Source organism: Sinohyriopsis cumingii, chromosome 17 (genome assembly GCF_028554795.1).
Source record: "Sinohyriopsis cumingii isolate HCF-2022 chromosome 17, ASM2855479v2, whole genome shotgun sequence".
Taxonomy (NCBI): Eukaryota; Metazoa; Mollusca; class Bivalvia; order Unionida; family Unionidae; genus Sinohyriopsis; species Sinohyriopsis cumingii.
In genome coordinates this window covers 22,440,404-22,465,649 of record NC_142977.1, presented here as the reverse complement: position 1 = coordinate 22,465,649, position 25,246 = coordinate 22,440,404, and the positions used below count along the sequence as shown (strand labels likewise).

The 25,246-nt window shown below is 35.1% G+C and overlaps 1 protein-coding gene across 1 annotated transcript in view; it reads left to right on the top strand.

Moving 5' to 3' along the window:
• The window catches only part of LOC149777920 (retinal homeobox protein Rx2-like), a 39,864-nt gene extending 23,481 nt beyond the window's left edge, over positions 1-16,383 (top strand). The window contains exons 2-3 of the mRNA XM_089939017.1: positions 9,167-9,354; positions 14,029-16,383. Of these exons, the coding sequence (XP_089795143.1) occupies positions 9,167-9,354; positions 14,029-14,358 (518 nt within the window). The 3' untranslated portion in view covers positions 14,359-16,383. The remainder of the gene's footprint in view (positions 1-9,166; positions 9,355-14,028) is intronic.
• Positions 16,384-25,246: the final 8,863 nt, after the last annotated feature.

The window sequence follows — 25,246 nt, the reverse complement described above, 5'->3', positions numbered from 1 at the left end:
GTTTATTGTTTGCTAAGTTTTTAAATTTGTGTTTGTAAAATATGATATTATTATTATTATTATTATTATTCAGGGTTAGAAGTGGACCTCAAAAACCTCGAGCAACCTAAAATTTCGTTTTGACCATAGAAGAATAAACAATCCCTTTAATAAAAACGATGGGTACTAAATAAATAATAAAAACAAGAATTTTGATGTGCTTTATCTTTACCCCACAACAAATGCTTTTTCACACACGGTTTTTCGCTAGGTTGGCATAGGAGCCTTGAAAGTGCTTGCAAATTAAAGACATCCGGTCATTTTAATTTTTTATTAATTTTCACTTTGTGATTATTTTCATTATATTTAGGAATAAACTCAAAGCATGCTTTATCAGATTTGTAAATAATGATATGCTCACCATATAGATAATAAGCTGTGTGTCTTAAACCTCAAAAATATTTTAAAACCTTAAGCAATTTTAAACAGTCTAAAATCGTAAACTTCATTCTCACTTTTAACCTTTATTATTATTATTATTATTATTATTATTATTATTATTATTATTATTATTATTGTTATTATTATTATTAAGTAACATGGGAAGGTGCTGACACCTAATAAATGCCCATTACAAAACGGTACACACTTATAAAAGAAATATAAGAAATAAGAACACATTTATATCTCTATTAAGTGCATGTTCACTCTAATTTGCACATGACCTAATTTACCACTGGTACATTTATAACACGGGTAGAAATAGAAAATCATGGATGGAATTCATTTCACTATGATGAGAATATCAACAAGTTCTAGTTATTATTTTAAAACCAGACACGTTATTCTTGGACTGGTTGTTTATTTTTACATAAAAAGTAGCAGAAACTGTCTGATGTTGAAATTTGTAAAGGAAATGGTTGCTTCATCGACCGACACAAATTTCGTTCACGACAATGAATTGCTCGTGCTCGTCATGAAATATGACAATAATACATTGCTTTCATAACTCCTTTCCGTTCAAAGGTGGATATGCCGAAGGCTCAGTTGGTATCGATTCTAGCGATACGATTACACAATGGAACATAACCACATTAGTGACAGTTTTCCTCCATTGCGTATTTAGCGGTGGCCCATCGATAGTATACTTGCTAATAACAGTTCGTGGCTTTAGCCTCGTTTTCGATTTAATGACAGCAGTTCAAATGAATGCATGAACAAATTATGTTTTAATTTAGTCCCCTCCATCAAGCTAATGGGAACTCGAAAATGTATCATGTAATGACTTAAATCTCTTAATATATTCACTAGAAACATGTAACTCTTCTTTTGCAAGAGCCTGGTGCTCTTTAATGATGTCAGCACTATGCATTGTAAGTCATTTCTTTCTATATTCTTCTTTTTCGTGTATAATTTGGATACAATTTTGTGAATAGGGTCCATGACGATCATATTACTGGTAATACACTTGATTAAGCAGGAAATAGTTTAATCAGTACTTTTACGGCCAAAATACTGATCCTTTGCTCACGGTTGCCAAACTGTATTTGGCCTCTCAATCCTTGAGTTTCATTACATGTCAGGTTCAAACCGAGCTTTATGAAAAATCACAGAACAATTAGATTTGTATGAAGATATCCGCAGATCTTATAATGATTTGAGATCTTACTTTTGTACTTTAATCTTTTTTTCTTGACCTTGAGTTAAGAAATGAAAGCACTATTCTGGATTACATATATTGCAGGTTTTCATATGACAGATGTTGTCAACCTTCCTCAAGAAATTCCCACGGGAATGCGAGTGACCTTGAACTATCAAATGTAAATCCCGTATGGGAGAATTTGCTTTGGCTAAATAGGTACAAATATACGATCGGTTCACTCGAGCTACTTTGGGCCTGACGCCAATAAAGCGATGACAACGAAGACGACGATAATAATAATAATAATAATAATGAGAGAAGGTTCGAAGAAGCACAAAAGCTTCAATAAACATTTGGAACCATGACCAATAGTCTAACAAAGTCCCAACCTTTATGTGTTATGCAAGGACTGACCATTAATTATATATATATATATATATATATATATATATATATATATATATATATATATATATATATATAAACAGAACTGTATAATTGTATCCGCAATTTTAGTTGAAACCAGTATAAGCGATAACGAAGGGGACACACAATTCAGTCCCTGTATTGTGTAAGCGTCAGGAGCCTTATTGTATAAAGCGTCGGTGGGATACAGGTGGGTCTGAATTGAAAATTAATAGGCTCCAGATCGCATAATTATGTATTTCTATCAGACTTTTTGAAGAAATAAAGAGTTGCAGACACCTAATACTAAAGACCTGCGTGGTTGCAGATAATAAAAAGGACTTTACAGGAGACTTCTGTTGCCAAAGCTGTCCATATTCGGATATACTCTTCTGATCTAATAATAATAAAAATAATAATAATAATAATAACAAATGTATATGGTCAAAATTGCATCATGTGACTCATAATTCTAGAGGTTATTACTTCAAAGAAAGGAACTAGGTATGAATTCATGCGCCCTTTTTTGCGTTCTTTGACAATATTTGTAAGCAATGGCTAAAGATGGTTATGTAATTTATTTCTTCACCTTGTCCGTTCCTCCCGTGTGTAATGAATTCTAAGCTTCGTGAATATACAAGTCCTATGCATTATGAATTTCAGTGCTGAATTTAAAACTTGCAGTATATGTCCGCATTGTTTATGAGCTGAGACAAAGATTCAAACTTAAAAGGGGGAGAGGGCCGGGAAAGGGGGAGGCTATATAAATAATAGTCACTGTACAAGTTCAAAATCATTATAGCCATTGCATGATGCGTTTTTGTGTCAGTTATTTTAGGATTGCAATCATCGTGGTTTATGGACAAAAAGCAACAAGCACTTGAAACTCGATAAGGCATAATGATTGACACCGACTATCTTGACAGGATATTAATGCCTTTAATTAACCTAGTGACTCTCTTTGATTAACGCTCTTAGTATAATGTGTGCCGCAGTTTCGTATATGCTGAAATATAGTAGGAAACCATTCTATTTTTAGGCAGGATGTTCTGTGTAACGGATTAAGAGAAAACGAAATGCTTGTTGCACGCTGGTTTATATTACCTCTTCTGGTCATATACCACAAGAGCCTATGTTATGGTTTGTTGTCGTTCGTCTGTGTGTCCGTTAGCACACATTTGTTATTGGTACTCCACTTAAACTACTTGGAGGATTTCTATAAAACTCTATACACATTCATTGAATGGTATAGTTGGTCCTAAATGAAAATGGTACCCCTCAAACATCCAATATGGCCGCCCCAGTGATCATCTTGAAAATCTCATTCTCTCTCCCGTTCTGAATGCATAGTCATTTCAGCATGGGGGTTTCCATTGAAAGACTTCTTTTGATGTCTAGTTGGTTCCAAATAAATATGAGACCGATCTGGTGCCCAATATGACCGCCGCAGCGGCCATCATGATCATCTGTTATTCGCCATTCCTCCTAATTGGAAAGTGATATCGAAATGGGGTTTTCACCAGAATACGTCTTTTGATGCCTAGTTGGTCCCGAATGAAACGATGACAATCTAATATCCAATATGGCCGCCAGAGAGGCCATGTTGAATTTATTGTTATGGCTACTCCTCCTGACTTTTTGTGATGTCTATTCGGTTCTAAATGAAAAAGGGATCGATCTTATATCCATTATGGCTGCCAACATGGCCATCTTGAAAATCTTGTTATCGTTGCCTCTCTGAGCGAAACATATTGCCATGTGGTTTTCACCAAAAGATTTCTTATAATATCGAGTTGGTCCTAAATGAAAATGGTGTCGTTCTGATACTCAATATGGCCACAACAGCGGCCATCTTGAAATAGTTATTACTACTCTTCCTGAATGGATGGTCTAGTCAACCTGGAGCTGTTGGTCCTAATTATGCCATTCAGACATTCACTATTTACAGTGACCATCTTGAACATCTTGTCATCAGTGTTTGCTGCTGAACGAATGATCAACATGAGGTTTTCCCTAAAAGACTTCTAACGATATCTAGCTGGTCGTATATGAAAATGGTGATGATCCAACATAGCATATGACTGCCAGCATGGCCATTTTGAAATCTTATCACTATTTATCCTTAGATGGCTGGTTATACTGACATTATTCCTGCACATACAGACTTACTAAATAGAAATAGTGCAAGTCTGATAATCAATACGGCCATCATAGCAGCCATATTGAAAAAATGTAATCGTTGTTCCTCTAATACGGAAAGTCATATCAGCATGGGGTTTCCACCAGAAGACTTCTTATAATGCATTCTTGGAACTTTATGAATAAGGTGCGATGTTAACATCCAATATGTCCACCACAACAACTGATTTGAAAATCTTGTCATCACTGACCAATATCAAAGATCGTTTCAGCAATGGGCTATTAAACGGAAGAAATGGTTTTATCTTGAATTCCTGGGGAAAAAAATTTCAGATTGTTGAGTGTCAGTCACTTCTAGGGACTCTTGTTAAATTTAAAACGTGTTGAAATGTGAATTTACCAGAGGTTTTTTGTTGTTGTTAGCACTTTGTAGATTCTTTCTTTCGTTCCCACGATCAAAAAGCTCGGGAAGTCGCCGTTCTTGCAAGTTTATCATCTATTAAAGCGTACTGCATCTGACGTTCCTTGGCACATTCCGGCTATGCGACATGTTGTTAGTCTGTTGAAAGTTTTGACTGCATTTGGATACAATTTGATTTCATGATTGAATGTACACAGGACTGTATCTTTATACAATTGTAAGTCTACGCAACGAGTCAGTTACAGTGATCTTGATGTAGTGAAGAACATTATGTTCCCAGATTATGCTAAACAAATTTGAATCTTATAATCTTATAATCTAGCTTGTTTTTGTTTTGTTGTATCTCCTTAATCTGTATTAAATCTCTGTCCTATATTACACGCTGCTCTGTATGATTATTTTTCAACGATTCCGAAATAAGCTTAGCAACAGCGAAGCGGTAGGCCAGTGTATCGGATATAGACCGAGTGTGACCTAGTGACGTCACAACATAGCAACGCGATCCTTATGCCCAGATTATCTACGCGAATGGCTGAAATTACTTGGCCATTTACTACGATTCCGCTGTGGATCTGAATACACATTTGGTAGATATTTCTATTCATATAGTTAAATATGTGGAAATAAGAGTTTATTTTTCCTTACTGTAGCAGTTGCACATATATGCACATCTTAGAGGAAGCCATTTTCTTTCTAGATTGTTTACTTGGTAAGAATATAGCCAATCTTTTCAGTTCTGTTATTAGTACTTCTTTATCATATATACATGTACCGGTTCTGTTATTAGTATCTTTGCATATTTTGTGCATATTACGATATGCAGGGGCTATTGTCGTAGGGAATCGATGCTGAAGAGAGATACATGTATTGCAAAAATAAGTATGGATTGTTGAATTTATACTACTAAAACAAAAACATCCGTGTGGACGAATTCTTTTGGCCAAAACAACGAGTCAACACGAATTGTTTTCAGGGCAAATTCAACAACCCTTTTTATTATATCCTTTAAACCAGTAAAGATATACATAACTTTGTTTTGTACACGGTCGTTAAAATTAATATAAAAACTAGATATAAAACGTTAAAACTTAAAATCTTACATTTGTCATATTTTCGAGAATGAATTTTAAAGATTGCTTCCATCGTAAATTCTCAATGAATGAATTCCGTTCACTCATACTTCTTTGTGACGTCCCATAGTAGTGGCGTTATAAGCGAAGCCGCAAGGGCAAAGTTTGCTAGGGGGTATGTATGTACTCATTCTTGTTTTGTCCATGAAAAGCATATATATTTCTCGTAAGTAACTGAGCTTATTCGTTTTCTTTAATGCGGAATCAGTAGGGTAGTTTTTATAGACGCCAGCTTCAGATGTCCTTTCAAGCGACAGTCTTTCCTCTATTGTGATTACATGATCGTTGTCAGCAAAATTAAAACCAATATTATCACTTGGTCAGTAACTACTGTCCTCTCTGCTATCCAAACGTTACATCAAAAGTTTGACCTATCGTGATTTTAACTTTCCTGCCACCAGCGTCTTCTTTAGCGAAATTTTCTGTAAACAAACGTTTTCAAACGTCACATTGTTAACAAATGCAAGTGCAACAGCTCGGCTATATTATGACCTTATCTACTTTCAATATAGGTAAATATTGAATAATGCAAAACAAATTGGACTTAGGAATAATGCAGAACAAATGGGACTTAGTTTATAGCAGAACATAACATTTCGAATATTGGTTTTCTTACTCGGTAATAAAAACAGCATCGGGGACAGTATGCAATCGGTATAAATCTGTTGAAGATACATCAATCACATTAATGGTCACGTGACAGTCATCTAGTACAGCCTAAAAACACACACAGGCATGCCAGCAGAAAATGTAATTAAAACAACAAAAAAAGGTAGATTTGAATATGACCATATTTTGGAGTAGACTTGTATTTCGCCGAAGATACATCAGCTCACAAAATGCGCAAAAGCCGATTTCAAGCATTTGGCCTAATTTTGGTTGGCACAGTTTGATAAGTAATTCATGAAAATGCATCCTGCCCGTAGCAGCATAATATGTTCCTACCATGACGAACAAAAAAAATAAATAAAAAAAAATACAACTTTACAGTGCTACTACTATTACTACTAGTACTAGTACTACTACTACTACTAATAATAATGTCTTATTAAGAATTCCTCAAGTATACTAGAATAAACATTTCCCCAACCAAGCGCCTTAAATGAGGGGTTGTACTGAATCTCTCTTGAAACAAATATGCCTTAACAAGCGAAAGGAGACTGGAGATGTTGTAATATTAGATTCAACATCAGCGTAAAGACACACCTTAAAAACTAGTGTGCCCTAAATTACCGTCAATACCCGCGTGTAAGACACGAATCCAACTGCAAACTGCACTGACCCTGATATGTCGTCGCATAATATAACAGCTATAAGTCTATGTAGTTGATCTGGAGTAGACCTTGACCTCCCTGCGCAGTATGCGACGCCATATTAGGGTCTATGTTGTTTGCAACTGGACCTAGTATATACGCTAATTTATACGGTATACATCCGAAAAAATAAAACAACCAGAGGTGACTCATAGTTGTTTTTAATACTGATTTTATTCTATGCTATATCCAATGGTATTACACTAGATCATTTTATTTTGTTAGCCTAGTTGTATTAATTACAAGTTGAAAGAAGTTAACGGAGCAACAATGAAATCTAAAAATTGCGTGAATTGATGTTATTTATAATGTTTCAATTGAAATCAATAAAGGATGGACTTATGTTTGAATGCATCGCCTTACACAATATTGCAAAAAATATTACAAGAATTTTGACCTAGCCATGAAATGGTGTAAACAGTTTATGGAGCTAAACCGGGTTGTTTTTAGAATTTTGAAACAAAATCCATCCACAAAATTTATTTTTGCACAAACGAAAGTCCTATCACAGCAACAAATTTAATTTTCTTCAAGATGGTCTAATGTTTCCCTGTGATGGATCCAACCTGTAAGTCACACGGCTTAAACCCTGAATAAATCGTTTTTCGAAGGGCTGACTAAATGTGCTTTGTTTAATGTTTAATAATATTATTTTCGCGGTCGTAGTAATAACCATCATAATCATCTCACTCTCTCTATTTTCACGGTATCATATTATAGATTTACCTTCCGTTAGACTGGAGAATAAGTACAGATTTTACCAACTTAAGCCATTTTCCCCTGCCACGATGTAAATTTTGCAGCTTTCCTTTCTTTTTGTATATATGCCAACAGTCTAATAATTAAAATTGCTTCACAATTTCCTCAAAAATATTGTGTATATATATATATATATATATATATATATATATATATATATATATATATATATATATATATATATATATATATACACAGAGCAAACAATTTCTGAATATGTCCATTTTGTCTTCTGCCCTTTTGATGAAATAGCAAATTAAGTTCATTACCTGTTCAGTGCTCTCCACCCTCCACCACTAGTACAATAACAACCAACATCATTGTTGAAATTATCCATGCGGTTCTATTTTGTACATTTTCACGGGAAAATTACATTAGCACATAGTATATGTACTTCAAAGACCCCAAGTATTCTTTCTACGTATATCTTGAGTGGCCGTAACAACAGCTGAGAACTCGGAGTGATGAAGATACTTAACCTCCCGCGGGTTAAAAAAAAAAATGAAACACGCCTCTTTCTCACTTTTGTTCGCGCATCGGGTGTCTGTTAGTCAAAATGTATTATTTAGAAATAATACTAATTTACTAGTATTTAAGTATGTGAGAAACAAATTTCATATTTAAAATAAGATACAAACCTTTTAAAACAACAGTATTGTTTTTAATATTAAACCCACTTTAATATACCGTATATTTTCATGTATAGTGCACTTGAAATTGAAAAATTTAACGGAATAGAGCTCTCGTCCAGGTCGGTATATCAGGAATACCTTAAAGCGAGTGACCTCCCCTTAGTAGGATAATGCCTTTGTCACAATGCTTCAACTTTAGTGGTAAAACGCCACCGAAGAGAAAACTGATAATTGATAATTGGCTGACGCATAGTTTTTATTGTAATTTTTGCTCTTAGCTGTCTTAGGTACACAGTATGAAGATTTTGTATAAAATGTCGCAGAAGATAAAAAATAAAATCAGGATTATTTGCGTTCAGTTATAAGACAAAAGGTCGATGACGTTTATAAGGTAGCACGTGAGAAGACGTCGTAATGATCCAATGAAGTCACGATAGAACGCGTCTGATCCTCCAGATTGTTTCTGGTTCCTGTACACTCGTTCTAGACGGGAGCAATAGTACTTGTATACTAATCCGCGGTGACAATGAGATCTTTAACTAGACGGTCTGTGGGTCAAGCACAATTACGTAGCGATATATTCTGAAAGAGTATGCACTGTGAGGAGCATACAACCGAGTTTTCACTGTTCATTTTTTTTGTTTCGACAAATAGTGAAGACCTTGATCTGCTTTGAAATTACACTGAGCACAGGCAGATATGGGTATAAAACTGTTTAAACCTCAACTGTTTTTACGTATTTTCAGACAACGATGAAGATTCAAAAGAGGACAAGGATGGAAAGCGCAGGCGCAAGCAGAGGCGTAACAGAACTACTTTCAATAGTACGCAGCTGGCGGCCCTGGAAAGAGTATTTGAAAGAACACATTACCCGGATGCGTTTGTCAGAGAAGAGCTGGCCCGTAGGGTGAACCTGAGTGAGGCACGAGTACAGGTAAAAAGTTGGAGAAAAAAGTGACCAGGACCTAACGTTATAAAACGTTTTGTATATACAAATTCATTTCGTTCATGTAAAATTAAAAAAAATATATATATGGCATGGGAGAGGGTGTTTATAGGCAATTCACGATGCATGATTGCACAGGGGCTCGTATCGTTGCTTACAATTCACCTATCAATTATACATGTACCATGTACATATTGATACAAGGGAGGACATTTCTCTCTTTTTTCCTGCCAAATATTTACGAATCGATACTGATATCCCAGGCTCTATTTAATAACTTAGAACTGATATTTAGCTAAGAGATTCAATTTTATAGGTCTACATCAAGTTTACTTCACTGTGCCACCTTTAATGAATATCAACCTGGACACGATAACAGCCACGTCCAGCAGTACTATTGGGATAGTAAGTTGTGAGCCATATTAAATGTAGGCCTAAAATGGTGTGTGTGTGTGTGTGTGTGTGTGTGTGTGTGTGTGTGTGTTGGAATTTTAACATAGCTTTAAAATGTCGCTAGGATGTCTGCGGTGTGAGAATTTATAGCGATGCATTGCACTGGGACATCATTCCGCAGACATGTAACGTCATGTCCCACCCAGTCACATTATCCTTGCACCAGGCCGACCAATCCTAACACTAACCTCTTAATGCTGAGCACCAGGCGAGACAGATCTATTAACATTTTAAAGTCTTTGGCATGACTCGGCCGGGGTTCGAACCCGCGATCTCCCACATTTGGGGCGGACGCTTTAACCACTAGACCATCGGAGCGGTCACAAAATTTTGAATTTCTGAGCTAAACATCGGTGCAAACGTTTTTACGATACACAAAGTGGTGCAAAAGTTGTTACGATACGCGAAGTGTAGACTTAGATATCAGCGTCATCTCCTAGCTTATTTTAAAGTTAGCCGAAATACGTAAATACCTCAAGGAAAATGCTTTCTACAAATTCACAAACTCTGATTTCACGAAACTCTTGAACGAAAACAAAACAGCCACTATAAACAACCCGCGGTTGAAATACGGAAAGAAAGGAATGACACAAATAGAGTTCATAAGTATCATATATTGCTTACAAGTAGAACTGAACGATATATTGTTATTGAAACTTTCCTCATTATCCTTTGACCCAATTTTGTTTATATTAAATTCGAGTTGCAGTACTAGTTAAGATTGTATGTTCAAACGATTCCGTCAGAAAGACCTAATTCGGAATGTTTTTGATCAAACGGTGGCGGCCTTAAGACACTAGACTTCATTCGGAAATGTTTGTGCTCAAAAGGTGGCGGCCTTAAGACACTAGACTTCATTCGGAAATGTTTGTGCTCAAAAGGTGCTGTCATTAAGACACTAGACTTCATTCGGAAATGTTTGTGCTCAAAAGGTGCTGTCATTAAGACACTAGACTTCATTAGGAAATTGTGCTCAAAAGGTGCTGTCATTAAGACACTAGACTTCATTCGGAAATTGTGCTCAAAAGGTGCTGTCATTAAGATACTAGACCTCATTCGGAATGTCCATGACACGTCATAATAATATCCGCGGGCATCGAATAGTCATTTAGTCTTCGGTGCAGATAATTATCTGAAACCAGACCTATCAATTATATATATATATATATATATATATATATATATATATATATATATATATATATATATATATATATATATATATATATATATATATATATATATATATATATATATATATATATATATATATATATATAAAGCGTTCTCCGTTACGGATCACTGCCATCTCACATTTGCCTGCGTGGGTTCGAGTCTCGGATTCAGCCAACGTGGGTATGTGAGAAAGCTTGCCATTAGCTTCTCGTGGGTCGGTGGTGGTTCTTTCCGGGGGGGAGGGGTACCCGGGTTCTTCCTCCACCATTAATACTGGCCGCCATGTATAGCCTATCGCGTGCAAAAAACATGGCTTAACCCCTACAACAACAACAACACACAGAGAGTACAAAAGTTCAATCGAGAGTTAGGGGTTTCAAAAGTGACTCATGATCACAAAAGAAACGCTTTTCTTTAGCAGAATATGCAACAGATATATATCTGTGCTTGTAATATTTTGATAGGATAGAAATAATGAACTAAAGAATAACATATGTAATCGTTCCTCCAAACAAATGTCATAGAGAAAGAAAAAAAACAATGAAAGAAAACAAGATAAGACAAAATAAATGTGAATAAATAGACTGGAATTAGAATCATCTGTATCTCGGAGAAGCGCGCTTTCTCTTTTCATGTCTTCATGTTTAGATAAATAATGTCTGAGGGGCGAACATAATGTAAATTTCTCACCACTAACAGTTGACACGAAGTACAACTTACCTTTATATACAAGACTATATATCTAAGCATACGAGTGACATGGCATTACATCAACGTCTGTTGAAGAATTGGCATGGGGAGACGCCTTAAAATAGTTGCTCTGTTTTCAATCATTTATTTCGTAATTCATCGTTTTGTTCTGTAATGTAATATGTTACCTTTAAGATCCATTGATTTAGTCTAGAAAATCGCGATCTATGTCCATAGTTGATTTGACCTCAATTAAACCTAGGAATTTACGTACTTTGGATTTTTCCCCAAACTGTTCATTCGTCGCGATATTATTATTACCATCAATATCAAAACTCTTATAATTTCTCTTCCTCCTCCTTCTCCTCCTCTAACTCCGACCTCTTTCTCCTCCTCTTATTATTTCGTCATCTGCCCTTCCTCCTCAGTCTCCTCCCCAGTTCAAAATGACGGATGGTCATGTTTGTATATTTATTGTAAGAGTAAGTGTTTGCCGTACTTCTATTCTCTCGTTTGTCAACACCAACATATGTTTTTTGGTGTCGTTTCCATTTTACCTGACTGCATGTTGATGTAAAATGAACCGCAACTTAATAAAACGTTTCTTTCTTAGACTTATTCAATGACTTAATTTTTGTACGCTGGAGGTGAAGGTGGGAGATTTCTAATGTATAGATGATCAAAACTTGACATAAACTAACTTAATACAGATTTATATATTGCCGTTTCTATAAACTTTATCAACCAATATAACAATGTGTCACTTTATATCATGTTAGGACTTTATGGTATTAAACTAAGTAACAGAAAAAAGCGGAAACCAACAGAAAAAAAGCGGAAACCAACAAGTTTAGTTAAATTCAAGAAATAACTTATTTCCTCCGAATAAAAAGCGAAGCATTAAAAAGAATTCACAGTGTTGTGAATTGAATCCCAAATAGTCCAAACAGTTCTATCACGTGTCAAAAAGTATAGAGTTTTCAAATGAATTCCAATATGGAACGTGCTGAAGTGCCAGTCGCCTTGAATAGTTTGATGTGCTAAGAATCTTGATCTATCACAATTATATAATCCAGAATGTCTCTGAATGAATTCACAATAATTCCAAAATAGAAATGTAGTCCTAAAGTCAATGAGCACTTTGTAATTCCAATGAATAATTTAAATAAAAGATTCATCTCCAATTTAATTGAAACATATCTGAAGTTAAAGATAGGAATGAATAAATTTTAATGTAAACAACCTCACGATGAAAACCTAAGATACGATACGAGGGCCAGAATGAGGGTAAAACGTTCATTTACAGAGCATTCTATGTTGTATAAAGGATCATATCTTTACTTAAATTTTAGCGGGTCAGTCTGCCAAATATCAGGTAGACTATGAATTTCCGATGGGAAAACCAATATCTTGAACTCAAATCCAAGTAAACATGTTTACCTTCATGTGATAATTATCTCAAATATAATCTGCGATGATAGACAACACTTACGTAAGTAATATGTTTTTACAAAATGACTCTTACAATCTACAATTATGGACAAGGAATTAAACACACAGTATATACCAATACATCAATGTAATGGACAAGGAATTACACAATATATACCAATACAGCAATGTATTACTTTGTATCAACCAGTACAACAAAGTATCACACTCTTCTTTGAAGCAATTAGAGGTTGTTTAAACAGACGTCACGATCGTGTACGCAAATACCCAAAATTCAGAGCGCCCGCACTTTGCGCGCTATTTTGATTCCTTCACAAACCTTTTGTCAACATGAGCCATCACGATAAAAATCTGATTTAGTCGTCGTTAAGAATATTTACTTAACCGAAGTGATACTTAGATTATACATTAAATTAAGTGCCCCTAAAGCATGACAGATTAAAAAATGCTGGAAGTTCGCTGGCTTATATCGAGATAACATTGGTAGCAATGTTTTTCCAAGAATATTTTTATTTGGTTCAACAACGGTTGTTTTGCATTTATAACGGCCAACAATACTGCACAATATGGTATTTTTTTAGATTGTTAATAAACAAATAAAAAACAAACAAACAAGGAAACAAACTGCAATATGAAAAGAAATCGTTTGTGTTCGACATTTCCTATATCAAAGCCAGCCATTGTATTACATTCTTACAATCAAACGTCTTCTACTGCAAATGCCACAGGTAGAATCAATTTCATTATAAAATTATTTACATTTGTAAATGGGTAAGTAGGTGAATATTAACTAATTACATTTTCACTATGACAACAAAATTATCATCAACATCTTCCTTTTCCCTTTGTTGAGTACTTGATGAATCTAATTGTTTCCTTTATTTATTTCAGGTTTGGTTTCAAAACAGGCGTGCTAAGTTTCGGAGAAACGAGAGAAATATGTTAGCACAGCGGGGGCCTATGTACAGCAGACCACAAGATAGCATGCCCATAGAGCAGCCAATTACTCCGCGTGCTGCTGCACCGCCCATGAACACGGACTACTTTTCATGGTCTTCCCCGGCCACGTACAATAACATTAATACGTCCAATTGTGGTTTGTTGAATCATTCGTATTCACCACCACCAAATATGGGAAACATTGCTTCCTTGAGACTAAAGGCTCAGGAATACAACATGATGCAAAACAGTCCATGGATGAACGCGCAAATGACGCAGTGAGAATCATTTTTTTGTTGGACATTCAAAAATTGTATAATGGACAATTCTAAAATAAATGAACTAAATATTATATCTGTGATCTGATTTGAGATGATAATCAAATACATTATCAAGTTAAAGTGTGTTCGTACTATTTTACACTTTGTAACTTGTGCAGTGAGACTCGAGAGATTCCTGTCCAGGCTTGGTACGATCCTCTGTCCTTTTCAATCGAGTGCGTCAACATGCATAAACAACAGAGAATTCTAGAAGTAGCTGAGATATATAACTGAGAATGTAATCCAGTCTTTCTTTGGACAGGGTTGTCAAATGCGTGCATGCATCTGGAAAAGGCAATAAGCTGCTGCGTTATCCGTGCTGTTCCCCAAAGATAGCTTACGAAAGTCTCTATGATTACGAATAGTCACGTGATTTTCTACACACGGATCATATAGTAACTTGGACCTGAACATGCTACTGTGGAAATTGTAAAACAGAATGATAGTCATTAGAGCAGTCATACAAGTGCATACTTACTTAACAAAAATACATATGTATGAAGTTCAAGTCATCGAAAGTCAAAACAGCAGAGACATATTGAGATGTTTTCTATTAATTTATAACACATCGAATTCAGTGAACTGTTACCTTTAGAGACAATTGAACATCCACGTCGTGCAAGAATAATTTGTTCCTGTACGAAACGACAAGTCTGGTTGCTTTGAACCTATTCTTTAGAACTTTAGAACCATAGTCAATATAACTGTAAAATCGGAGACTTCAACTTTACTAGTGCGTTTTACTGTATAAAGTGCGCCTTACTGTACAAAGTGCATCATCAACAGGTGTTTTTTATTAACTCTGTTTCATTGAAATAAGTCATTAAAGACATGTACACAAAATGAAACTAACGAAAGGACGGAGGCTGTATGATCTAAGTTTGCAAAGTATGCACTGACAGTGTGATTTAATATCATACAAGATACAAACCTTAACATCAGTGTCAACGATATATTGCAATGTAGTTTTATATCATATCATACAAAAAACAAACCTTAACATCAGTGTCATCGATACTTTTAACAAATGGGTTGCAATGTGATTTAATATCATACAAGATACAAACCCTAACATCAGTGTCATGATACATTTAACAAATGTGTTGCAATGTGATTTAATATCATACAAGTTACAACCTTAACATCACTGTTAATGATACATGTAAAAATGGGTTGAAATGTGATTGAATGTAAGTTTGCAAAGTATGCACTAATAGATTTAACAAATATGTTGCAATGGTATTTCATATAATACAAGATACAAACCGTAACCTCATTGGCAATGATAAAGTTAACAAATAGGTTGCAATGTTATTTCATATAATACAAGATACAAACCGTAACCTCACTGGCAATGATAAAGTTAACAAACAGGCTGCAATGTGATTTAATATCATGCAAGATACAAACCTTAACAGTAGTATCACTGTTAAATTGATAAATATGTTAAAATGCATTTTGTGTTCTACATGTTCTACACAGAGACCCGTACTAATGTTTTTTTAATAATGTTTTAATGTTTATCTTCAGTTTTTATAACTTCTGAGAGATATCAAGGGTCATTGTATTTTATGTTTATATTTTTTTCTTCACGCAGAGAGAGAGAGAGAGAGAGAGAGAGAGAGAGAGAGAGATTTAAACTTGATAAATGAACAGGCAACGAATCACATTTTCACACTTAATGAATTAATGCAAATATTGTCTGAAGCAAATACTTTCTGAATTCATTGATGTAATTATTCATAATATTATATGTACAAATAGTAATTTCTATGTCTACAAACACATTCTTAAATTATATCATAATAACAAATGTCCTCCATTCAAGTTAAAGTATATCATTAACGGGTTATCAAGAGCGATCACGTGATTAAAGTACACCAATCATGAGTGAACCAGATCTAGTATAATATTGAAGTACATCGATCACGAGTAAACACGACCGAACACATTTTGTGATTTTATTAATAAATGAAATATAAATCCATCAATTAGTCTGTTATTACATATATTTTTATAATAAAGAAAACGAAACGCAATCCCCCAACCCCTTTATGTCAGTAAGACAAGGTACTTGAAACGAATTTGACTACATGAAACGAATTTGACATGAAAGAGAATACTTTTATTAATGACCGTATAAGCCTGCAAGTTGGCCAATATATTTTGTATTCCCACGATTAACAATTAAATCAAGAGCTTTGTTCTTACCATTGTGTTGGAGGGGGTTCAAAAGAGGTAAAGTATGACTTGATTTTCTACTGGCTAATAATTGTGGTCATGAAACATTTTTCTTTTGCATTATCTTTAAGAACAAATTATTTTTTCCATTTCTCGCCTGCATTTTGTAAATGCATATGTTTATCTCAAATTATAAAAAATTAAGCTTTATTTCCCTATTTTTTCTGATCAATGAAGCAGTCCCATTAGGTCTCACTGGACAGTTGTTCAGGTGAATTTGCATCCGACAATGGCCCTTATTAAGAAAAATGAGAATAATTTTACACTGAAGATGCAAACAAAAGCAAACAAATGATTTTTGTAGAAAGCATACATGTGAGATTTTGATTGCGGCAATCAGGTTAATTCCTTAAAAAATGTTGGCTTTTATACTGAACCAACACTGCCACCAACCCCTCTTTTTACATTCATTTTTGACAGCAAAGAGCTATTTTGAATATTTTCTTGGGACAAGGCGGCTAAAAGAATCATTATATGCCTTATTCAGGAATAAAGTTCACTAGTACTATAACAAATTAGCATACTTTCATCACCCCTCAACCATCTCAATTGTTAGATATTTACCTCTGTAGCAGACATACGTAAATACGCAAGCCAAGTCGGATGTTCATTTGTAGCCCAAGTTACGCATTTGATCTCCAGTGCTAGTCTAGCTGTGACAGGCAGTCACCAAACTAGTCACCCCATTTTCAAGCCTAACTCAAAATAAATGGAAAACAAATAACAGATTTAGCTTCTGCGCGAATTTATAAACGCTAGGCTTATCATAATTAGGTTCATGCTTTCTACCTTAAAAGTTAGGGAGGTGTCAAAATACGAAACTATCCAGTGAGACCTTAGCTGACATTCATGGCGTTGTTACAGGAAGTTTCTCCTACTCACCCCATCCTCTTCCTTCTGCTACCGCTGCATCAGTAAGAATCGAGGTATCTGATCTGATTCGAATCATAACTTGTACACTATTTTCTTTATTCATAATTACCCTGTCAATGAACCTTATTTTGCACTTCCTTATGTCTTTACCTATGACCAAAAGCCTGGCCATCATCTGTTGTCAGCCGTAAGTGATTGCACATTATTACATACAATTAAAATACGTGGGAACAAAAACTGGCAAAGTTGCTAGAATTCCACTAAAATGAAGAGAATATATAATAGCTTTTAACTTTGACCACTCCACCACCCAACCGCATACAACATTGTCCCGTCCCGTCCCCCGCCGCTTTCAATAGGAACTGTCCAAACTATGAAGGCAGAAGTTCAAAACCTGTCGGTCGCAAGGAAGGGGTCGGTAGCATTGGTTACGTTCTGTATCGAGTATGATTCTACAAGTAGAATCAAACAAGGTATAATAAGAAAACACGCTTGGGTTCATCTAGTGGTGTACTGAGTAAGAAAACATGCTTTGTTTCGTGTAGTGATGTACGGAGTAAGAAAAACACGTTTGGTTCTTCTAGTGGCATACTGCATATGAAAATACGCTTTAGTTCTAAATACGAAAACACTCTTTGATTCATATCATTGTGTACTGAGCTGTGAGCTAATTAATCTCCTTCTTTTGGCAACTGATCTCTTCGAAAAAGGTGAAATATTCCACCTACTCATATTGGATGAAAAACGTCTAATGTATAAAGAAATTAATGTGTACATATGAAATATAGCGAATTCTGTCTATTTGCCCAGCTTGGGTTTTCTCGTGCCACCCAACGATTCACATATGGCATACTGGTTAGCGGTCCATTGGAATATCAGTTATGCAACTGGTCGTTGACTAATGTCACCCTCGGGTGAATGGTCATTGGACATTAATAGGTGGTCAATAATGTGTCAAGCTTCGCCTGTCAATCTCAGTGTCAGATAGTTTCATATGTCTAAAAGCAAATCATATCAATATGAGATGTGTTCTCGACGAAAACTATTTCAGACTGAAAGAAGGGTATAATCTTCACTCGTTGGTAGTGTGGTCTCGTCCTCTACTGGACCGACTATTTCATCTTCGCAGGGTTGTGGTAGCACACCTGCCAACCTTGACGAGTCCGTCTCAGTAAGGCAGTTGATTTTTTTCCGTAAGATTGGCCAATTTTCAGTAAGGTGTAACGAAATATCTATAACTGCTATTGTAAAGTTGGAAAACGTTAATAAAAGTTCAACTGAAAATTTTGTAAAGTACGCGTATACTTTATTTTCCACTAGTATAGTTGCACAAACTTTAATTCAAAACCCTATGCAACTCAATGGCTTGTTACTATCTCTCAGCTTGGCGTAATTCTTGGAAATTCTTTTTCCTTTTCACATGACCAGGGCAATCAAATGTCCCGCCACGAGACATTGGCAAGTGATGTTCAAAAAATGTAACTGTATCCTTTCCAGCTTTTATTCACTAGAATCTGAATACTCCTTTTAAGTCTTCTGTGTTGATTAATAACAATTTTCTAGAAGCTTATTTTCCTTTTCGTCTTAAATATACATCTCTTTCTGGACGCGATTTAAAAAAAAAATAATTCTATAATCAACAGTCTGATCATGCAGACTCTTCGCATGAACAAATAGGCGCAGTTTAAAGCGTCTGGGGTGCTGCTGTAAAGTTAGTCTGGTTCCCTGACTAATTTTTCTAATCCTGATATGAAATACCGATCCAAATTAAACAGGGATGAACCACTTATCCGGATTTTTCGGCAACGATCATTTTTCCGATATTTTTGTTTGTATGCCTGAAGCCCGTATTTTAAGGGTAATTTTCTAAGACTTGGGGAATCATACGGGTTGGCAGGTCTGCCAGCCTGGTAGCAGTGGTGTGTGTGTGTGTGTGTGTGTGTGTGTTGGTATTTCTTTACAGCCATACATTTCTTTTATCTTCAAAATAATTTTGCTTTCAAGCAATACTCCTATAAATCAGAACAAGAACATATTTCGGAAAGTATTTGATGGCGAGAAGTTTTGTTCTCAAACAATATCGGGGCTTGCAGCCACCCACCCTTCCACTCCCCGCCGAAAACAATTAAATGGTCGGTCCCTAAGTTCCAGTGCCATGAATCACACTTAAACATAGTACTCATAAATGACGAGCCTTCGTAAAGAAAAGCAAAAAAGAAATCACATTATACTACTTACCTCAACATTCATTGTCTGCAGTTAGACAAACCCGCCCAAAAAAAACGTCATTGTCCACAGGTGGTCGACGCGAGCTTGATGTTGAGAAGAAAAAAGAAAAACATTAATATGAAGGAAAAAAATCATACAGTGACAAAAATACTTAGATTACGCCCATGACTAGATCTGACATAGGACCCTCTCTATCATACTATATAAGAGAGAAGGTACGTAACTTCCAAATAGCAGATTTATACAACATGACATGCGACGCTTGATTTTGTGCGCATACAGACATTATACCTGCTGTATTGCTGGATTAAACTTGTTATATAGTTTTAAAAACTGTAAAAAAAAGAAAGAAATTTATTGAAACAAATTAGGTCAACACAGTCCTACCGCTCTCTTAAGTCACTGATCAGCTTTTGAAACTGAGACTAATTTACGAAAAGGGGGTGGGATGTTGTGGGTGAATTTAATCTCCTAAGCTTCGGTTCTGATGGAAAACTGGTAAATAACAACAAACAAAACAACCCTACTTAAATACCGGATGTAATTCATCTTCTGATATCAGAAACGATATATTTTAACGTCACTCGTTAAAATATTACGTTTTTTGTGTGTGCTGTGCGATGAAATATATATCCGCTATTAACGTAGGACAAGCAACCATCATCTATTTATTAAATAATAATAATAATAATAATAATAATAATAATAAACAATATCCAATCTTCAATGTGAAATATAATTTCAGATATTTTAAGAAACGCAAGACTTAAGTAATTTGCTGGACACTATTGTTTATAGTGTTCGCACAACCTCATGTTTGTTTGTAGCACTCCCCCATTACAAACAAAAAGCACAAAACTCAATAATAGCTTTCATCAATATACAATTTTCTAACATGACTGACACAAGGATCCCCACACCGCCAACTGGTTCTCGTTTCACATCAATCCGGAGTTTCTTTAGAAACACGTTCGCCATATTTGCAAGGACGAGTCTACCTTTTCAGTCAACATATGTGATGTAGTTAACCGTCTCAGTAATTCCGTATGATTTGGAGTTACATCTCTTTGAACACATGTTTAAGAGTTTCTCCTTTATATTTGTTCAATTTGTTTTGGACATACATGTATTAAAACTTGATATTACAATATTGGACGCAGACGACATCGTTTTTACTGAAATGGACTATTCTGGAAGCTAAAAAAGGACAGTGTGCAGTCTGTCTGCCTGTTTATATCGAAAGCTTCATTTTGGTATGAAATGTCAATACAGTGTTAGCCCCCACCCCCCCCACCCCCGAAAGAATTAGTTTAGAAATTGTAAATTGATGCATGAAATGACTAAGTTTTGTGTACTTTTTAATATCCTTGATGCTTTTCGTTTTTAAAATCGGTGCAAAAAACGTGGGTGTGCGATTACTATAACTATACGTGTATACAAAATCTTTTCCATTACGTCGTAAACTAAAACGTTTAAAAAATGTATAATATAGCACTGATCAAATAAATATAGCATTCCGAATGCATCTTCCAGATTAACCTATCGTTCAGTTCCAATCCTAGGCGGATAAATCAGCCTGTCACCCCCGATGATGTTGATTTTCGCGTTATGGGCTGATACCACCTATTCATTGAAAGCTGCACTTATTCGCAGTCACTTTTGGCTGCACACATCTGTGTCCATTTTATACACTTACCGTTAGTTCTCTTGGCTGTGGAATTACCGTCGGGTGAAGGTTTCTTTTGGTGACACGAACATTATATTTCCGGAGCAAATTCTGTGTTTGGTGACTTGTAAATCTACATGAAATAGCACAACCGTCTGTCCTATGGCCATTTTAAATTTCGCGCTAGATATGGCCGTTACCAATTGCCGGTATGTGTCGAAAGTGTACGCGGGATTGTTCCGGAATGATGTGCGTGCAGCAAAATTGCACATTTGAATGAACAGGTGACACCAGACCAGCATCTCGTCCATCCGTATCAACAGTGATTTGGCGGGCTGATTTGTCGGACTATTTTCCGACCCCTTTCAATATCATGTACGATAAAGAATAATATGAGTACACGTATCTTAGTCCGATTAAATTCAGGATCTCCGACATATTGGAACCTTGATGAGGCCTTGTTCTGCTGACCATTCGATTCACCAATGAAATTATCGTTTTCATATTTATGAAGTGAAAATATCATTCGGAATATCCATTCTGACGATAATTCTCCCAAACAAAAAATGCAACGCTTGTTCTGATTTGTTAATAAAACTGTAATAAGTAGATATCGCTTGTAATAAGATTTTATCTCTATATGTCTGACTTGGCCCTGTTGCCGTAACAAATTTGTTTATCTTGAAAGACGACCTAACTTTAACAATATAAAATATATGATTTTGTGATAATGGTACGAAAGTTAAACTAAGCCCTTTTAAGATTTTTTTAAACGTGTGTCTTATTTCTTTGCCGGAGAAACAACATCAATTGATTTTCTTCAGAAAAATGTACCCGATCATATTTGTCGAGAGGTAAATTTTCTTTAAGGTTTTACATGAAATGGTATTGATTCTTTTGAGAACAAATCATGACTATGCCTGTTCCTGTTCCCCATTTCACATTACTCTTTTACTTGGGACTAGATTCAATGATACTTGTGGACATAATACACGATTTTTGTAGAGGAAAGAACACGGGCAAGCAAGATTTTCTTGTTTTTAAGAATACAGTATAAAACGGAATATTTTTCTTATAATTTTATCCATGTCATGATATTCAGGTAATTGTTTTGTAAGGCTATAAATAAAATCCTTTTAATTCTAATGATAACAAATCCAGGTTATGATTTAGAATTGTCCCATACAACTGAGACAATAGGAATTCAGTAAGATTTATAAACATAAAAGTAGTGTGATTCATGCGGCCTACCTCTGCAATCATCACTATGCGAAAAGGAAATGAATAAATACATGTAAATAAAAAAATAAATTAAAAAAATGAGAAACGGAAACGAGACACCTCATATTTGGGCGCTAGGCGGGGCTGTTATCATTGACTAAGATAAATAAAATTATTAATGAAAACTAATCGTGGAAATTCACATTTTAATGTTATGCAAAAAGTCACGTTAGTGTCAGTCAGAAAATACCTTATGTAGCTACATATTAGCCCGACGTAAGTTTTGACGTCATGCACATTATGACGTCATCACCTCGATGAAGTAAAAACGTGCCCAAAGGATGGAATCAAAATGAATATGTTTCGTGAAGATACATTGCAAATGAGCATAGTTTCTATCATATTTTCCCGGACCGACTGCTATAAACTCTCTCAGATGATGTAAACTGGGCAAAAGCTAAACTGAACATAAAATAGACAAAGAAACTGAATATTTTACCCATGTGAAAGTAATGTTTTTTTTTTTTTTTTTTTTTTTTTTTTTTAAATTTGTTTGCTAGAGCCACATGATCCTATTTGCCTGATCTGCTCTATAGATCGTTAATTCTAGACGTACCGTCTCTACTCGTTTATAAGTCGATTCAAACTGAAAACAACAAAGATTATACTGTGCGCCTGCATATTAGGTCTATGTTATTTGTTCTACAGAATACTAATAACAAACTACACATATGCAGATCTGCCGGTACATTTTGCAACAGTAGATATGGATCTCTGCAGTTTGCAGTTGGACTTGTCTTATAAATGAACAGAGTCGGTAATGGGATAAACCATTTTTTTAAAATTAAAAATAGTATAAATTATTTTTTTTTCTTCAGAAAGGACAAAAGAGAAGAACTGCTTGCCTTCAAGAGTAGAAAACAATAGAAGACATTTTCTAAGAAACGTTCTTATGTCATTATGTCAGGGGTAAATGTTCTGTAAGGTTTTAAGTGAAAGCTTTCTGATTCTATTGATAACCAAATCCTGACCAAGGATTTAATCCTTGTTCGTCTTGGCATCCAGAACTACGTTTTTCTCTGATGTCAGATCTTCCCGATGGCTTTTCTTTTCAAGAGACTGCTACTCGTCTTTGTGAATTAGTGTCAATGATCTTATCTTCTTATCGCTACATCAGATTTACTCCTGGTGTGTCTAAATGTGTGTGCATATGTCTCGGTTATTGCTATACCCATCAAAACGAATCTAGACTCAACTTTGACGATACTATAAATGTTATGGCTAAACTACACAGCCATGAAGAGCATGGCAATCGCTTTCCAAAGAAGAATGGCAAGGTGGTAAATTAAGGTTTATTGTTTGGGTTATTAAAATGACGAACGACCTATTTGTCAGAAGTAGGTTCCATGTATCGTTCATTATGTCTCTAAAACATTTGGATGTATGTTTACCTACTTGACGTTAATGTTCTGTTGTTAAGGTTCCTCGCAGGAGAATATTATGAGAGCCAATCGGGGAAACTTCGGCCTTTTCTGTGAAGCCAAAAAAAAAGAAAAAGAAAAAAAGAGTCGGATGAATATTTGGATTGATTTCCCCATTGGAGGGTTAAGGAGCAACAACAAAAAGAAAGAAAGAAAAACAGCGCAAAATTCTTGCGCAATACGAGGACTACTAGCGCTTTTCTGAACATGTTTTGCTTAACTAACAGGTAATTAAACAGATTAAAGTTGATATATAAATTGTTAACTGAAGGTAGCGTTGAAATCTTTTCCTTTAAATGAATCACAGCTTCATTTGTCATATACATATTGACGTAGCATTTAGTCACGAGATCGGTCACGTGATATGTTCATAAATAAAATGCGAAACTAATTGCACGTCAAATTAAGGAAGAAGCTATATAGCGCTCGAGAAATAAGAGTGAACAATAAGCCAATAGCTTAAGGGGATGCAACTATAGGAATGTGAACTATAATATTTTAAGGGGACTTAACTACAGGAATGTGAACCATAGTTTTGATTTAATTGATGAGGTTCATATATTTATGGATTCTGAATCAATATAATTATCATTGTTTTAGGGAATAGCTAATGCAATTAGAAAAAAATACAGAACGTACACACCTTCATGTCATATTCTCTATATGCCTTCTTTCTGTTCAAGTTTACGTATACTTAAGGCATAGAGAGAATGAAGGTTTTTTTTATTATTATAAAATATTAATAAAACAAGCCTAAAAATGAGCAAAATGGGAACTTTTGCAGCGTTTCGGCGTAAACGTGAGAACATACGGAAAGTTATGCGGTGTTAGGCATACAAATGAGACAAAATGGAACCTTATGCGGTCTTAGGCCTAAAAGTGTGAAGTCTAAAGTGAGACAAAATGGAACATTATGTGGTATTTAGGCCTAAAAGTGAGACAAAATGGAAACAAATGCGGTGTTAGATATTCATGCAAATGAATGGCAGAGAATTTACTTTAAAAAAAAACTATGAAGTAAAAAAAAAACCCAACTCATTTAGCTTGAGGTTGAAATTACACATATACTCGTGAAAACAAACTCTTTCTTAAACATGACCAAGAATGTTCGTAATGAAGGTTGTTCATTTTGTTAAAGA